Source organism: Trachemys scripta, chromosome 2 (genome assembly GCF_013100865.1).
Source record: "Trachemys scripta elegans isolate TJP31775 chromosome 2, CAS_Tse_1.0, whole genome shotgun sequence".
Lineage (NCBI taxonomy): Eukaryota > Metazoa > Chordata > Testudines > Emydidae > Trachemys > Trachemys scripta.
Window position 1 is genome coordinate 130,202,094 of NC_048299.1, and position 17,536 is coordinate 130,219,629.

Consider the following 17,536-nt stretch of genomic DNA (forward strand, 5'->3'; position numbering starts at 1 on the left):
AGGTGTTTGTCCAATGGGGATTCTGCAGTCTCCCTTGGAAGTTTATTCCAGATCTTAACTATCCTTATAGTTAGAAAGTTTCTCCTAATATCTAAGTTAGGCTAGGTCTACACTACTGGGCGGGGGAGGGAGGAGGAGAGGTCAACCTAAGATACGCAACTTCAGCTACGTGAATAGCGTAGCTGAAGTTGCGTATTTTAGGTCGACACACCTGGCTGTGAGGACGGCGGCGAGTCAACCACTGCCGCGTTGACTCCGCTTCCGCCTCTTGCCGCGGTGGATTTCCGGAGTCGACGGCAGAGCCATCGGGGATCGATTTTATTACTTCTTCACTAGATGCGATAAGTCGATCCCCAATAGATCGATTGCAACCCACCGATCCGGCGGGTAGTGAAGACATGCCCTTAATCTCCCTTGCTGCAGATTAAGCCCAATACTACTTGTCCTACCATCAGTGGACATGGAGAACAGTTGATCACTGTCCTCTTTTTAGAACACCCCTTAACATATTTGAAGACTATTCTCAGACACGGCCCCAGTCTTCTTTTCTCAAGACTTTACGTGTCCAGTTTTTTTATCCTTTCCACATACGTCAGGTTTTGTAAACCTTTTATCATTGTTGTTGGCTCACTCTCGTCTGGACTGTCTCCCGTTTGATCACATCTTTACTAAACGGTGGTGCCCAGAATTGGACACCGTATTCTAGCTGAGGCTTCACTAGTGCTGAGGAGAGGGGACGATTTACATCCCTTGTCTTATACAACAATCCAGTTAATACACCCTAAAATAATTGCCTTTTTTCCAACTGCATCACATTGTTCACTTATATTCATTTTGTGATCCACTATAACCCCCAGATCCTTGTCAACAGTACTACCACCTACCCACGTATTCCCTAGTTTGTATTTGTGCATTTGATTTTTCCTTTCTAAGTTAAGTACTTTGCACTTATCTTCACTGAATTTCATCTTGTTGAATTCAGACCAATTCTCCCAATTTTTCGAGGTCCTTTTGAATTCTAATCCTGACCTCTGAAGTGTTAACAACCCCTCCCATCGTCATATCGTGCAAATATTACGAGTATACCATCAACTCCATTATCCTTGTCATTAATGAAAATGTTTAATAGTACCAGACACGTGTCAGATTCCTGCAGGATGTCGCTAGATACACCCTACCAGTTGGACAGCGAACCATTGATAACTACTCTTTGAGTATGGTCGTTCAACTAGTTGTGCATCCACCTTGTAGTAATTTAATCTAGACTGGATTTCTCTAGTTTGTTTGTAAGAATGTCATGTGGGACTGTGTCAAAAGCCACACTAAAATCAAATTTTATCACTCCAACTGCTTTTTCCCTAACCACCAGGCCAGTAACCCTGTCAAAGAAGGAAATTAAGTTCGTTTGGCATCACTTGTTCTTGACAAATTTATGTTGGCTATTCGACCCTGTTATCCTGGAGGTACTTACAAACTGATGGTTTAGTAATTTGTTCCAGAAACTCGACTCACCAAAGCCCTGGCTCACTGTCTGTGCTGCCATTTATACCTCTGCTAGCTCGGTGTGCAGTGTCTGCATGCCATCCTGAGAGTGGACATTCCCTAAGGGATCCAATATGGCATACCTCAAAACATGCCTATGTTACAGTTTTAAAATACTGTGTGTTTAAGTGGCTAATTTGCATGATGTCTAGTAAGCAAAATAACCAGAGGAAAAAATGCATCCAAGCACATAACCCTTCTACCCATTGCTTAAGCTGTGATCCTTTCTGATCAGCTTTTTTGTCCCACATGGCCAGATAAACCCAATGGGTACCAATCAAGATTTTTGTGCAGCTTTCCTGTGTTCTTGTAACTTTTCAATCCTGAGTAACCCCTTGGCAGATCAATGTCAGAGCCCCTCACCATGTTACAGCCCCCTATAATAGTGCCAGTTTTTCCCATAGCCAGTTAGGCAACAGCCCCAAGACCTGCATTCATACTACCCAGCTTACACCGCCTCCTGGTGCGTGACCAGTTGTACTGCATGAGCACCTCTTAGATGGACTATCTGGTTTTCAGTGTTTTCTACCTCTCTCTCCTAACTGCTGTTGGTGCCCATCTATCTTGCTCCCAGAATCCCAGTGCCCTAGGAATGGGCTTGTCCCAACAAATTGGTTTGTAGGATGATTCTTTTCCCATGCCAGTACCAATTTTCAGTGAAACACATGGGAGTCCAAAAAGGTTTTGTAGTAAAACATAGATAATAGGCTCCAGATCATTTGGTGTTTGAGATTTCTCTGTATGAAACAGGTTTGTTTGAGTCCATTGACTGTTTATCTTTTTCTAACCTATCACAAGAAAGTAATCCAGTCTGATCAACAGTGAGGCTTGCAGATATTCTATTGGGATACTGTGCTAACTTTTGTATAAATTGCCTTTGTTTTTTTTAATTAACTGTTTGCAGTTTCTGATAGTTGTTTATGCCTTAGGCTTGGTCTACACCCAAAACTTAAATCGACCTAGTTAAGCCAACCTACGCCATGGTGTAGACAGCGCTTTGTCAGTGGAAGAATTCTTTTGTCAAACTAGCTGCTTCCTCTTGAAGGGATAGGCTTACTACAGTGACGGGGGAAAAAACCTTCTATCACTGTAGTAAGTGTCTATGCTACAGCGGCATAGTTGCAGTGCTGCAGCTGTGCTGCTCTAGTGCTTGTCATGTAAACATCCCCCCGAAGGTATCAGCTACAAGAGTGCTGCTAATTTTCAAATTGACACATGGAAAAATACTCGCTTGGGAAGAAACAAAACGACTTTGCATTTGATTTGAAGTACTAAAATAGTGTTTGCTAAAATACCATGTAATTGATGTTGGAGCTGTGTCAAGAGATACGTAAACTAAGTTTGGGTACACTTAAAAGCAAGATTTCAGAATGTAAGATTGATTGGATAGGTTATATAATTACTGCACTTGAGTATTTCTTCATAAAATTCTCAATATACTACTATAAGAGTTTTGTTAAGCAGTTAGCTAGTAATGGAACACACTCAAGAAAACCGACAGTTCCTGCTCACAAAGGTGTGGTGTTATTGGTTCATTTTATTAATGCACCTGAGTGGTGTAGCTGAAGGCTAAACTGGCACACTATGCTGCTATATGACTGTTGTTTCTTACCACTCTTAGCGTAAGCAAATAGATTTCCTACCTGAGGTGTTATGCCAAAGTTTATTTCTTTTACCCATGGGTACAAACACGATAATTCTGCTGCCTACAAAGTGATGTGCTTGTAAATTGATATTAAAAGTGCATGCGTGCGCGCACACACCCACATGCACGCTCTGCTGTTGGCCTACAGAGCCAGCGCTAACCTCAAGGAGGAATTCCTTACCTGCCAAATTAGCAGAATTTTCTTGCCTGCATACATCACAAAACTAATAACTTCCAAAACTTGCTCAGACAGCCCAGTGTTTATACAAGTCAGTAATAGTTATGTTAGTCTGTAGCTTAGATGTTCTGCTGAATGGATATTATGAAGTTGTTAGCTGGGGAAAGAACAGATGGGGGAGGAAAGCATAGTTCTTCTAACTTTTTTTTGAATTCCTGATCATCTGATTCTCTGGTACAAATGGAACAAGTTGTAGTTATTAATCCTAATAAAATCCTCTCCTTTCTCTGTATCAGATAATTTCAGACCTTGAGTCGTGGAATGATGAGCTTTCTCAGCAGATGAACGATTTCGACACAGAAGATCTTACAATAGCAGAGCAGAGACTCCAGCACCATGCAGACAAAGCCCTGACCATGAATAACCTGACCTTTGATGTCATCCACCAAGGACAAGATCTGCTGCAGTATGTCAATGAAGTGCAGGCTTCTGGTAAGATGGATCTGTCCCATCTTATTCCGGTTAATATCTTTAGAGGGATTATCCAAACTGATACTAACAGGGCTTCTGAAAGTGGCATCGATCCCCGTTAATCACAATCAAGAGGGGAGTGGACATGTATTTTGCTTCTTGAAAATAATTCCATAGCATTTAAATAAATTAGATGAAGCACGCTGAGCACTAATAAAGTAGATCCTACTAACAATTAAAATGCTCAGGTTTAAAGTAGGGGTGGAGGGAACTCTGTAGGAAGTGAAAGTAAATTGAAAGAGGAATAGAATTAATAGTACACGGAATTTATTTTGAGATCAGTCATGTCTGTAAATTATGCATTGACTTTACAAGTAAAAGCAATTCATATTTTAGTTTCTTAATCCTTTTCACTTGATTTTCTTTGCAATATCCTGCTGCATTTAATCCTTCACAAGATATCATTATAGACTTTAAGGATTTTTCCCAAGATAATGTTGAGCATCCACTTGCTCATTGTAAAACACCTGGAAATAATGTTTAAGTTCCTTAATCAAATTCTTCGAGATTTAAGTATATTTTACTGAAATTAAAATGGTTGGTATATAATAACTATAATATGTAACTCCCCTGGAAATTAGATCCAGGTATGTTTCAAATTAATGGGTCTCCACAGGTGTGGAGCTGCTTTGTGACAGAGATGTAGATATGGCAACTCGTGTTCAGGATCTGCTGGAATTTCTTCATGAGAAACAACAGGAGCTGGACTCAGCAGCGGAACAGCATCGGAAACACTTAGAACAGTGTGTACAGCTGCGCCACCTGCAGGCTGAAGTCAAACAGGTATGAGCTAAATATGTTCTGTGCGTTGTGAGTAGGTGTGTGTATATGTTCCATATATAGACATATGTATGCAAATAAGATAGCTATGTTGTAAGAAAAAAGTGTTTTAACTTCTTGTTCTTGCAGGTTTTTGGCCTGAGAATTAAGCATCTAGCACACTCAACTCTCAAAGCGGATAATACCAGTTTAATTGTTGTTAACAATTACAGTTTGCTATGGGACAATGCTGTCTGAAGAGCAGTTACACTGTTCAGTCCATTTTTGTATCTTCCCTGTAGCAGACAGTAAAAAATCCTTTGAAATCTTCCCTGAGCTCTGCAGTGCGAGTAGCTCGGGTGCCCTGCTTGCAGCACCTACCAGTAAGGAGGGATAATGCGTAACAGCAGGGCACATCGGATTGGCTGAGCGAAGTGAGGCCTTTCACTCAACTTGATGGCATCTCTCTGCCTTTCATGGAATGCTGCGTGTAGACAAATCCAAAATTTTGGAGATGGTTTTAGGTATTGGTGGCCAGAACTCTATTGATTTTGGTGAAATTAGGAAAGCCAGAAGGGGGAAAAGGGGCACACAGAGCCCTTGCACCTGGTGAACAGAGCCAGCAGCTTCAGCCAGCTCTAATTGTCCATAGGTCTAAGATCTGGTTGATGACAGCCATGAACGTCTTCTAGCTCCTATTAGCACCTTCCAGCGTAATGGCAGTCCCCATCTGAGCTCTATCCATTGTCCAAATAGAGTTTAAAATGTTGGCACCCTGAATGTCTTACTCCCAGACAGGAAGGCAATGGGGGGGACCTGGGTGATGGAAGACTGGGGAACCTGGGAATGGGGGGTGGGGGTGGGGGTCGGCGCACAGAGCCCCTGGCATATAGAGTAGGAGAGAGCGGGGGGGCATAAAGAGCCCCTGGTATGAGGGAAGGGGTTGAGGTGGGTTGTAGGGAACCCTGAAGTAGAGGGGGAGGATGGAAGCTCCCCCTCTCCCCTGGGAACTTGTGAAAGGGAATGAAGGAGTGCAAGGAGCCCCTGATGTGCAAGCTCAGCCTGCAGAAGCTGTGAAGTATGTGACCACCCTATTTTAATGTTACTTGAAGTATCTAAATCAGGGGTCGGCAACCTTTCAGAAGTGGTGTGCCGAGTCTTCATTTATTCACGCTAATTTAAGGTTTTGCGTGCCGGTCATACATTTTAATGTTTTTAGAAGGTCTCTTTCCATACGTTTATAATATATAACTAAACTATTGTTGTATGTAAAGTAAATAAGGTTTTAAAAATGTTTAAGAAGCTTCATTTAAAATTAAATTAAAATGCAGAGTCCCCTGAACCAGTGGCGAGGACCCGGGCAGTGAGAGTGCCACTGAAAATCAGCTCGCGTGCTGCCTTCGGCACACATGCCATAGGTTGCCTACCCCTGCTCTAAATGTTTATAGTTGGCCAGCGTGCAGACTGTTACACTCTAGGCCATGCTTGTTAGAATGATTACAGAGTGTAAACTACTATTTTAATGTAAGAGGAATGAGGTGGAAGAGATTTTACAATGATTTAGCTTAGATGGCCTTCTGTTATTTATTACATGCTGTCTTGTGAGGATGAAAGGAAAGTGCCAATTGGTTATGATGTCCAACCTGCACAATATACTCTTGATTGCAGAGATTCACTTACCAGCTGAGACAGGATCTTTTCTTTATGAAATGCTGATGGACCAGAATGGTATTATCAGCTGCATTACCCCTCCCTTTCCAGTGAGGTTGAAACAATCTCATTTTAGAATATAGGATGCAGTACTTGGTTCATATTCCATGGCATACTACATTTACGGTTTAATCACATACGTAATTCTTACTACAGCGTACACTGTCCTGTCACCTGCATTTGTGTATGAGAGCTGGGGGACCAGGGAGCGAGAGAGGAGGAGCAGTTGAAAATTGCATTGACGTGTGTTGCTGATCACATGTCCTACAGCAGTTGACAGAGGTATACTGCTGACAAATGTCTGTGTCACGCTTAAGATGTGTTTTCAGGATTTATTCTGTAAACGCTGCGTGACTTTTCTTTTTTCTGAGTGATTAGTAATCCTAGCTAAAGTGGGCATTGAAAACCAAAGTACTAAAAACATTTAGCATAAGCCTCTTATATAGATGTTGATTGCTGAGATTGGACCCCTCTTCTTCTTGAAGTAAGTTTGTGGGAATCTTTTAGCTGACTTAAAAGGCAGTTGGATCAGGCCCTTTAGAACTAGAGCATATTTCGAGTGTTGTAAATAAAAAACACTTGCCAAGATAGTATTGTTCATACTGCCTAGTCACAAAACAGTAATATTCCCACCCAGGAGATAGGTTGTTTACAGAGCATCTTTCTATGTTTCTTTTTTTTGAATGTTCACATGAAAGTGTGCAACCTATAAAGAATATTTAGATTGTAAGTTTTTCAAGGCAAGTCTCTCTTATGGTTAGTATAGGTCATAACAGAAATCAGGGCCCCATTATGCTTGTCTCGAGGTGATACCTTAATATCAACAATTAAGAACCCATCTCTATCTGTCTAGAGTTTTATATTAACTCTAATACTGTCATTCTTGACCTGTCACATTTTTCAAAGGTGTTTGAATTTTCAAATAAGTTCATAAACTGTGTTTAATATAAATACTTATTTAAACACATAACTGAGAGGGTGCATGTATATCTTAAACACTTAATTTGTAAGTTCATCGCTCCTTATCCATATAATCTAAAAATGCTTCTCTCATCTTGAGACTGAAAAGTGTCTGAATCTAAAAACATGATCTGATACTTTGTATTTGTGTGGTCCCCTTAGAATTCTACTAACACCCTTTGAAGTGTTTTGGGACTAGTAACTTTTATTTCTTCTGACTTTTATTACCTTAATACAAATACATGAGTTTTTTGGGGGCGTTTTAAGCCAGGAAGCAGGACCACTTGCTGTTTCCTCTGAACTGGAAAAAGCTTTGTAACTCAGCAGGTCACAGCCCGTGCACTATCTGAGAGTAACATGACATAGTAAACCTCCTTTTCAGACTGTTCTGTTTGTATTTTGTTGCCGGAAGCCCTGAACACATGGTTTCCAGGGTTAAATTACTGTGATTTCCTGCCCAATTTACTGTTGTTGAACTGGGCATAAGCATCCATTACGTTATGGAGAGACACTCTCTCTCCAGAGCTAAGATTGTAACCAGCTTTTCAGTTTAGTCATCATTTTGACTCCCCCACTAACTGTCAAAACTGCTGCTACTGCTGACTTTTTTTCATGATTCATTTACGTATCGCAGCAGCGTGGCATGGTGCCCTGCAAAGAAAAAGGGATCCATAGCTCAAGCTGTTTACCATCTAATGGAAACAAATAAGCCGTGCCTGTGCTGGGTTTAGTTGCCACAATTGTCCCTCAACTCCACCAGTGATAGCAACAATGGTGGGAGCATTGTAAAGATGAGGCTCTTGCAACTACTTATATTTTGATTGGAGTTGTCCATCCCTGCTCTGAGCACAACAAATGGACATGGTGATAAAAACACCTATGGCTGCTGGTGCCTATCACTGGTGCAGCTGTTTTTATTTCTGACAACAGTGGTAAAAATTTTTCCAAAAAAAAAAGGGTAGATAAAACCACAAGCTAGAAAGATAATGGAAAATGAGGAGGTAGGGGAAGGGCTAAAAGAGGAACAGAGGCTTTAATACATCACATAAAAGTTTTGCTTGCTAAATTAAGATGCCTAATAGAATTGGGTAGGGCAAGAGTAGATAGTAGCAGAGAGTGGTATAGAAGAAGGGGTTTGAGGTAGGACTTGGAGGGGACTCAGGATGCTTGGTGTGCAAGAAGAGAGATTGCTTCAGATGTAGGGACTAATAGAGCTTGACTTGAACTCCAGAGATGTGTGGTGTCTGGCTAGAAGAGAATTTTTGGGGGAAGTGAAAGGTAAACTGGATGCAACACACATCAGAGATTGGCCTGAAAAATAAGGGTATTGTGCTTGTTCCATAAGTAATCTAACAGTTTTTGCCTCATGAAACTCAATTTAACCTTTACAAAACTTGCTTGTTTCTCAGTGTCAACACTCGAGTCTTAACGCTATTTTCAGAAAGTTGATTGTTAAATTTTAACTGAGATTTTAAAAAAAATTGAAAATCTGTGTTCTGATCGTGTTTGTTATATCCATTGACTTCCTGATATCTGTAGTGGGGCCACCAGAGATTATGGGGTTTAACATATGTCCCAATCATAGAAGTGGGCTCCTGCAGGGTTTGTGAGGCCCCCATTCAGCTCTGAGCCATTCAAAAGCTCCTGTGTTGACATTATACCATAGTAATACTTCACAAATATAGACTGAAATACATTCTAGCTCGAGAAACCAAGAACAAACACCAAAGTTTACCAGATGAATTCTTAAGACTTTCAAAAAAAACTTAAGGAAATAACTAAATTTTTTTTTTATGTCCATTAAAGTAGCATAAACCAATAGATCGTAGGCCAGTGTAATTAGTTATCCAGGTCAAATGTATAAAATAACAAGGAGTGGAATTGCACCTTAGCTCTGTTCCACTGCACCTTATGAGACCATCATATGCCTTCCGGTCATAGAAGATGAAAAATATTAATGAGGGAGAGAACAAGCTAGCAGTTTCCTTGAACTGGGGAAAGGAGAAACGATCTAATATGAAATGCAGCTGGAAGAAGCTTTTTGTGGATCTAAATGACCATCCTCCTTGTTTAGAAACTGTGATGTTGAGAACTGTTAATAATAGCTGAGAGGAGATGGTGCCCATATGCAGTTAAACTTTGACAGTATGACCAACACAATTTCTTTGCTGTATTATGCTCTGCATGCTAACAGTTGCCCCATCTACATGAATAGATTCATCCTCCATGGCTTAACTTGACAATACATCAGTACTAACTATCTGTCTTCGAAACCTATACAATTCTCACTCCAGTCTTCCTGGCAAGTTGATTTATGACAAATGTTGGGGAATTCACCACCATTTTAACTTCTCAAATATACATTCATTAGATTTTCTGTGGCTGCAGATATCATAAGCCCCATATACTCTTCCTATTAGGATAATACTTCTTGCTACATATACCCCACAGCTGCAGACTTGTTAAAATCTATAAGTGAACCCCCAAAATACCTTGATTTAAGAAATTCCTGGCCAAACCTGCAAAAAGTGCAACTCTAAAGGTCAGTTACTGGAGCTGTGAAGCTTGTTCTGAGTACAGATACCTTACAGTAGGGTAGGCAGGTTGGTGGGAGCATGAGAACAGAGTTGTTGGTGTTTGAGGTACCTTAACTCTGCATTTCTATGTTTTTCTACATTAACTCTTTTCTCTTTGAGATTATATAGAATGTTTAATTTCTTTAACTTCCTTTCTGGTTTCCCGTCCCTGACATGCTTTCAGTGTATCATGACAACTCCGCCTTTAAGTGATTAACTGTAGAACTAGGTATTGGCAGGTAATCATATAAATATGGTGACATTTTTGACAGCGTGAGAGGGGGAAGTGACATAATATAAACAGAACATAAGTTCATATGCATGCATGTGTCAAGAGAGGTCTTACTGTTTGTAACTTCCTGAGCTGTCAGAGGGAGAACTAGGCTTGGCGCTGTTCCCCCTGCTGGAAGGGGAGATCCAACTCAGAGTTACTGTGGTTCTGCAACACCCTAACCAGTTACTTGACTTTTTTATGTTTTAAACCCGCTACTGATGTGTATGGGTGCTACCACTTTTGTATTGCACTGGGAACCAAATGGGATTCTATTCTTGTGAGTGTCAGACAGTGGGGTTCACACTTGGTGGGAGAGCAGAACTACTCACACATGAGCATTCAAAAGTCAGAAGGGAGAGAGTAGCCCAAAACATGCATTAACATTAGTCCCATAGATTGCCTCAATATGTTCTACTTACTGCTTCGTTCCCCAGTAAAAGACTTAATGGATGACTTAAGGGTAGCTCAAATCTGAGTTTATTGACAACCAAGAATTAAAAAAAAAAAAAAAAAGTGGTCATTATCTTAGCATTTGTATGTGCATATAGTCATAAATGTACAGTTACTAAGCCTTATGCTCACAGTTCAAATTCTTGATCTGAAACATGACAGCTAAATTAATGTGTTATAAATCGGATCTGTAATTTCACCTAGTGTTATTTTCCAGGCACTGGCAAGGGTATTATGTTGTGGAACAAGTCTTGTTTCCTTAAGTAGTGTTAATTGCAAATAACTTACTTTTGTGTAATAATAGAAATGGAGCCTTTCTTGCTGATCAGAAGAGGCCTTCTAAATTGTGCTGTCTTGTGTTCTGTTTCAGGTGCTGGGCTGGATCCGAAATGGGGAGTCTATGTTAAATGCAGGGCTTATCACGGCTAGCTCCCTGCAGGAGGCAGAACAGCTGCAAAGGGAACACGAGCAGTTCCAGCATGCTATAGAGGTATAAAAAGTGTGGTGTTCATGCCATTCTCCAATAAGATGGGCTCTTATGATATAGTTCATGGCAATCATTATAAAGCAGGGGCGGGCAAACTTTTTGGCCTGAGGGACACATCGGGTTTCGGAAATTGTATGGAGGGCCAGTAAGGGGAGGCTGTGCCTCCCGGGGCAGGAGCTCAGGGACCAGGCAGGAGGGTCCAGTGGGTCGGATGTGGCCTGTGGGCCGTAGTTTGCCCACCTCTCTTATAAAGCAACATGAGGAATAGATTAAATCCATATGTACCTTCTAGATAGATCTCTCACCACTTGGGCAACAACGAAAAGGTTAATAACATGAGTGTGTACGTTTGGGGTGAATAGACGGAGGGAGGTGAGGACAGTTCCTAGGAAAGGGAGTTTTGGGTAGCAGGGATTCTGACAGTCGTGATTCTGCTCTGTGTCAGTGCAGTGCTTTTAATAAGTCAAGGGCAGTGGCAGTTCACTTTATATAAATATTTAAATTGTGTATTTACAAAATGGCTGAGACAGATTTAATCAAACAAAAGACTATTGCAAACAGCGGTTTAGAATAGGATGCTGTAGTTTTTTAGGTTTTACAACTAAGCTAATATAATAGATGATAAATTGGTTACAAAGGGGGATTATACACAAATTGCATCATTACAAATAAGATAAAAGTTGTCCTAACATGGTCTCATAACTTCAGTGTATTGTATGTATAAATTAGTAGGTTTTGTTAATATTTTAATTTGATCTTTACGAGGCCTTCCTAACTGAGCTTTCATTATTAGTATGTTAGTGTTAATCCTGTCCATCCTTTCAGTATAAAATTGGACAAAAAATTAAAGACAAATTTTAATGCACTATTTTGGCACAAATTTTAACGCACTATTTTGTAAAATTTTGTTCGGTATTTTACTTTTGCTGAACACTAAAATCGTGTCTCTGGTGATTGATTAGCTTTTTTGTTTTCAGAAGAACTCCATTTTACAGTAAATACCTTCTGTTTTGCTGTCTTTTTGTGGAGTTTTCTGTTTCCCATCTATGTTTACAGTTTGCAGTGTGTGTCCCCTCATGCTTGAAAGCTTTGGTATTGAGTATAACGCTCCTGAGCTATGGGTATTTATCCATGTAGGGATAAATGATGATGAATTTTAATTTGAATATTTTCTGGACCACGGTGCACTTGCATATAATCAAACTTCTTATACTTAGGGCTTCCAGATTACAAACAGGTATATGTTTTTGCTGGGGGACAAAATGTTCAGTATTATCATTAACAAATAATCAATTAGCTGACTCATTTCACATCCCCCTGGATACTTGTTCTATCCATTTTCACTCCACATAAGTGTGAAATGGACTGCAAGAAAGTTGGTATGAAGAGAATAATTCTGATCTCCAATAATCAAGCTGTGATGCTTTGGGTTTCACCCAGATCAATAAGAGGTAGTGTCACTGCCCGTCCTGTAACCTTTGTGGTGTGTAGCTTTGCCCCAGAGCCCTGAAACCAGCAGCCAGCTCACTGCACAGTGGCCTCAACCTGGCTCCAGCCCTTGCAGGGTGACACCAACAGCCCTTCCAGAGCCAAGTTGCCCCTGCAGCGTCCAGTCCCTCTCATTGAACCCTCACAGAAGTTATCGAGTTTGCTGCCTCCAAAGAGACAACAAACAACAGCCTGGTAGTTGGCTGAAGACCTACACTTGAGATGCTTTTCTAACAAAACAAGAATATGTTTATTATCGAGGAACCTAGTGAAAGAAGAATTAAGTGATTAGAAGTAAGAGTGAAAGAGAGGGGAAAGGTTACAAATAAAATGCTCTTTCTTGTGACTAAAAGTTAATTCTAGCCAGTTACAATCATTGCCTGAGCAATTTCCTTGCATACATCAACTTTCATAGGCTCCAAGGGTACTGTACCCGATCGTCCCCTTACAGTCGGGGACAAAAATGAAAAGGCTTTTTGCATCCCCTTACATATTTCCAAAACTCACTGTTTTGTCCCCAGACTCAGGATGCACCCTGGTGTTTAGACTTGTGCTGTTCTTCCCATCTCCCTCTTGATTCGTATGTAAAAGGAGCATCTGTTGTTTTGATTCCACAATGCTTAATTTACAGTGGAGATATGTAGAAGGCTGCCTTCCCCTCTGTCTGGGAGAAAACCCATTTCTCCCTTTGTTTGGTTACAGACTTTAAAGCATAATATCAGTGAATATTCCTTATATATTGTTAGTATATACATTTCACAATGATAGTAATCACCAGTGTGTCACCAGCTTTCATAAGAGACCTTACTCAATATTATTTTATAGTACAGTAGTATTGTATCCAATCAGTTAATTCAATTGCTTATTCTTTGAGGTTCAGTCCCGGTTCTCCCCCTAGAGTATCTGGACCCAGAACATTCCATTTTATCCACCTTTCCCCTCCAAATCCAAAGAGAAAACAAACCTGGAAGCCATAATTATAATCAGGTTATGTACTGTAACTTGGCGAGCATTGTATGGCTTGCATAATCTGTTGCTGTGCAGTTGCTGCACTTGTAGATTGATAGTCACTGTCAATTGATGATAAATTTCTGTTGCATTTACTTCATATTTGTTTGTCTAGAAAATGTTATGCTGCAACCTACTGCTAGCCCTTTATTTCCTTTGTCTGATATACGTGTGTAGAAAGTATCATTGTAAATAAGAAAATGAAACATGGATTTAAAGCAAATGCATTTAAATGTTATGCAATTCAATATTTTTATTTCAACTTCTTATCAGAAAACACATCAAAGTGCACTGCAGGTGCAGCAGAAAGCAGAGGCGATGCTGCAGGCTAATCATTATGATATGGATATGATCAGGGACTGCGCTGAGAAAGTTGCTTCTCATTGGCAGCAGCTGATGCTCAAGATGGAGGACCGCCTCAAACTTGTGAATGCTTCCGTTGCCTTCTATAAAACATCAGAGCAGGTATAGGAACTCTTGAAGACCCATGCCTTGCAGAATAATAAAGGGATTTGTGGTATTTTATTATAAAATTACCTTTGGCTCAAGTGGCAGAGTTAATTAGCTTTAGAGCTCAAGTTTATAAAGCTGATATTAGCAGAAATGTTGGTATTTTACAATTTTTATTTAGAACTTCCCATGCTGTCTTGGAAACGCTGACAGTATTATATTAACTGAGGCCTAGAAAAATGAAACTGACTGTAACCAAATTGCAGTACAGTCAGTGAAGTTGTATTTTCTATATTGAGCAGAAAGCAAAAACCACACATTATAATTGATAAAACAAAGTGTGTTTGTAAAATGCTTTGTTGCAAATTATTCATGTTATTAATAACATTCATATAGGATTTCCTCTAAAATGTTCCTCTGGTATTAGATTTTGTCTTTAGTGATAAGTCAGCTACATCTTAAATCCCCATCTGCTCTTTTTGAGCTTTTTTTCTTTCCCCCCGTGTTTCAAATCAGGATTAGGTAATTGATTAATTTGGATTTTCAGTTTCTGGAAAGGGCCTTGCCCAGGGAAAGTGTCATATGTGCAGATGTCCTCTCATGTAAGAAAGCACTTCTGACCATAGCTTGATTCAAATCCTATCATCATAAATAACTAGTATGTTATCACCCATATCTTACTTTTCATCTTCAAAGTGTTTCATGAGTTTTAATCTACATCACATCCTGGGCAGAAGGTGATGGCAGTTTCCCTATTTTAGAGAGAAGGGATGGAAAACAGATAAATTAAAGACATAGTCAGCATCTATGTCAGAGCTGGGATTAGATGTCTAGGGTTCTTGGTTTCAAGTCTCCTGGCTCAAACTACTTCACAGTGTTGTTCAAATGAAATACTAGGGATATTTTCTCCTTTTGGCTGGTAGGTGTGCAGTGTGCTGGAGAGCCTGGAGCAGGAATATAAACGGGAAGAAGACTGGTGTGGGGGAGCAGACAAACTGGGTCCCAACTCTGAAACAGATCACGTGACCCCTATGATAAGCAAGCACCTTGAACAAAAAGAAGCGTTCCTGAAGGTAAAGATATTGTTGGTTACATGTTGGGAGGCATGCAGTTACATCCTCTACTTCATATATCTCGAATGGACCTGTAAAACCCAGTGACAGGTGTATGGCTTTGTGAGCTCCTGAACGGTGATTACACAGGAAATGGCATATGACTGTTTCTTGTGGTGATTAGAACATTGCCAGTTCATATAAATACCTTTCCAGTTCAACTTCAGCAGATAGCTCAGAGAATTGGGCATCCCACCGTGATAGATGTGCGATTGGGACTCACTCTTTTCAGCAGCCACCACTTCCCAGAACACTTGAAAGACATTTCTTTAAAAGAAGCAACATCCGCTTCTTTCAGCGTACAGTGGCTCCCAATGGCTCAAAGCAGCTTCCAGCAGCGCTAGAGCTACGGTGGGGAAACCTGATTCTGTGCTTCTTTTTCTGTAGCATTTTATAATGGCTCTTAAAAACAAAATAATATTCTACACTACAGGAAAGCTCCAAAACGCTGTAGTGCCACCATGTCTTTGAGTATTACTGTTACAAAATCTGAACCACTACCTTTATTTTAAGAGTAGAATTGTAACCAAATTGTAAATAAAAAAATCACTTAGGAAGAGGAGAGCCAGTTTGGAAGGGGAAAGGGTAGCAGAAGTAGAGTGGGGAGAGACTATCAGGAGAAGGAGACAAGGGGGGGGGCAGGGGGTGAAGGCTGCTGTTTTCCAGAGAAATAAGAAAATCTTAAAATATAGTACAAGAAATTCAACACAACAGCAAACTGAAGAAAAGATGAGGCAGTAGTATTGGGCAACTTGTATTCAATTTTTGCTGATTAGCAAGGTGACTTAGCAATGGTAATATGTCAGTGGAACTTGAAAATAATTGTGATAGCCTCTACCTGTGGGACATGTGACTGCATGGAAAATACTATATGGTCAGTAAATATACAGAATGTCCATCCTGTGGTGTTGTATTAGAGTAGTGTCCATTGACAAATCAGAATAAAGGAGCTATTAATAGTAGCTTTTATCACTTCCATTCTCTACCCCCATCTGGTCATAAATAAATCTAGTGTTGCACTGTAGCACTGAACCCAGCTGCTACTGATCCACAGTTGGGACTGAGCTAAGACAGCAACTAGAGGAATCAAGAAGCAGTTTGGGAGGTCAGTGGCTTGTATTTAGCCTGCTTCGCTGACCCAGTCTTTTAGATTAAGGATAAGGAAATTGGCTAAACAAGCAGCTGAAGATTGCTGGGATACATATGTTCATCATTCCTGGACAGATTAAAGATAGACTCTCAGTATAACTAATAAGCAATAATAGTGGACTGCTATTCATACGGACTACTTCTAAAATTTCTGGAAAGACTTAACGCCTCACTGAAACCTTTGAAAGCCTCTTAGTGTTCGATACTGAGGTGCAAACACCAGTGAAAACATTAATTTTAGTATAACTGTAGGGGCAGTGTCAAATGGATCTCTCAGTTGCAAATGTCTGAACTTTTGGGCAGTTACGAGAATATGATCTGATAAATTACTGTCTCAGTGATTTTGTCATTGGTCATAATTGTGGTGTCTTCACCTAACCTTTTAAAGTAGTTATTTTGATGTTCCACTTCATTACAAACAAAAGACACCAGGCCTATATATAGTATTTGGTATATATTCAGAAGTTCAGGTTAGGAAGGCAGCTATGCTGGGTCTTGGCAATGCAACTAGATTCTGGCTGTTTGTTGCTCTTTGGTTTGAATGCTTTTAAGACCTTTAAAGGGCATGTCTTCTTTCAGTACTTTCAGTTTAATTTCAGCAGAGCAATTATTTTTTCCATTTAAACTAGTGGTGGATCTTTTACAATATCCAGGTGATTACTGAAAGTTGTGCACTTGGTTTACATAATAATGCCAAATACGTAAAAACAATCCACTCTGTGTACCTCGAGCCGCACATAAAAGTATGGCGAAGATGATCACTTTTAAGTAACTTCAGGTATAAATTACATGTAATGCTATTTAGAGTACAGTGCCAGATAACCTAGTCCTGGATTAACTGCTATTTGCTTTGAAAATAGTAATCTTTTTAACAGTTTGTCTGCTCTGTATTGAATAGGACATAGTAAGCAGAAAAAGAAGTGTGTGTGTGTGTGTGTGTGTGTGTGTGTGTTAATACCCTATCAAACACAGCAGTATCAAATGCTACCAAATCTTCTCATAGGCTTGTACGCTGGCTCGGAGGAATGCTGATGTCTTCCTGAAATACCTGCACAGGAATAGTGTAAACATGCCAGGGATGATGACTCACATCAAAGCTCCTGAACAACAAGTCAAAAGTAAGTATTCTTTTAGGAATGTTCTGCAACAAATCTGAGAAGATGAGGGTGAGCCCCTGCCAGGGAGGATAACAGTATTTCAGATTTAACAGAAAATAA

At 40.1% G+C, this 17,536-nt stretch overlaps 1 protein-coding gene across 4 annotated transcripts in view; it reads left to right on the plus strand.

Moving 5' to 3' along the window:
- TRIO (trio Rho guanine nucleotide exchange factor) overlaps nucleotides 1-17,536 on the plus strand; it is a 418,347-nt gene that overhangs the window by 246,447 nt on the left and 154,364 nt on the right. For all 4 annotated transcript variants that reach the window (XR_004644600.1, XM_034761550.1, XM_034761548.1 and 1 more), the window contains exons 14-19: nucleotides 3,662-3,857; nucleotides 4,513-4,679; nucleotides 10,996-11,115; nucleotides 13,882-14,073; nucleotides 14,982-15,131; nucleotides 17,323-17,437. Coding sequence is in view for 3 of the 4 variants with exons in the window: in XM_034761550.1 (XP_034617441.1) it covers nucleotides 3,662-3,857; nucleotides 4,513-4,679; nucleotides 10,996-11,115; nucleotides 13,882-14,073; nucleotides 14,982-15,131; nucleotides 17,323-17,437 (940 nt within the window). In the remaining variant the exon portion in view is untranslated. The remainder of the gene's footprint in view (nucleotides 1-3,661; nucleotides 3,858-4,512; nucleotides 4,680-10,995; nucleotides 11,116-13,881; nucleotides 14,074-14,981; nucleotides 15,132-17,322; nucleotides 17,438-17,536) is intronic.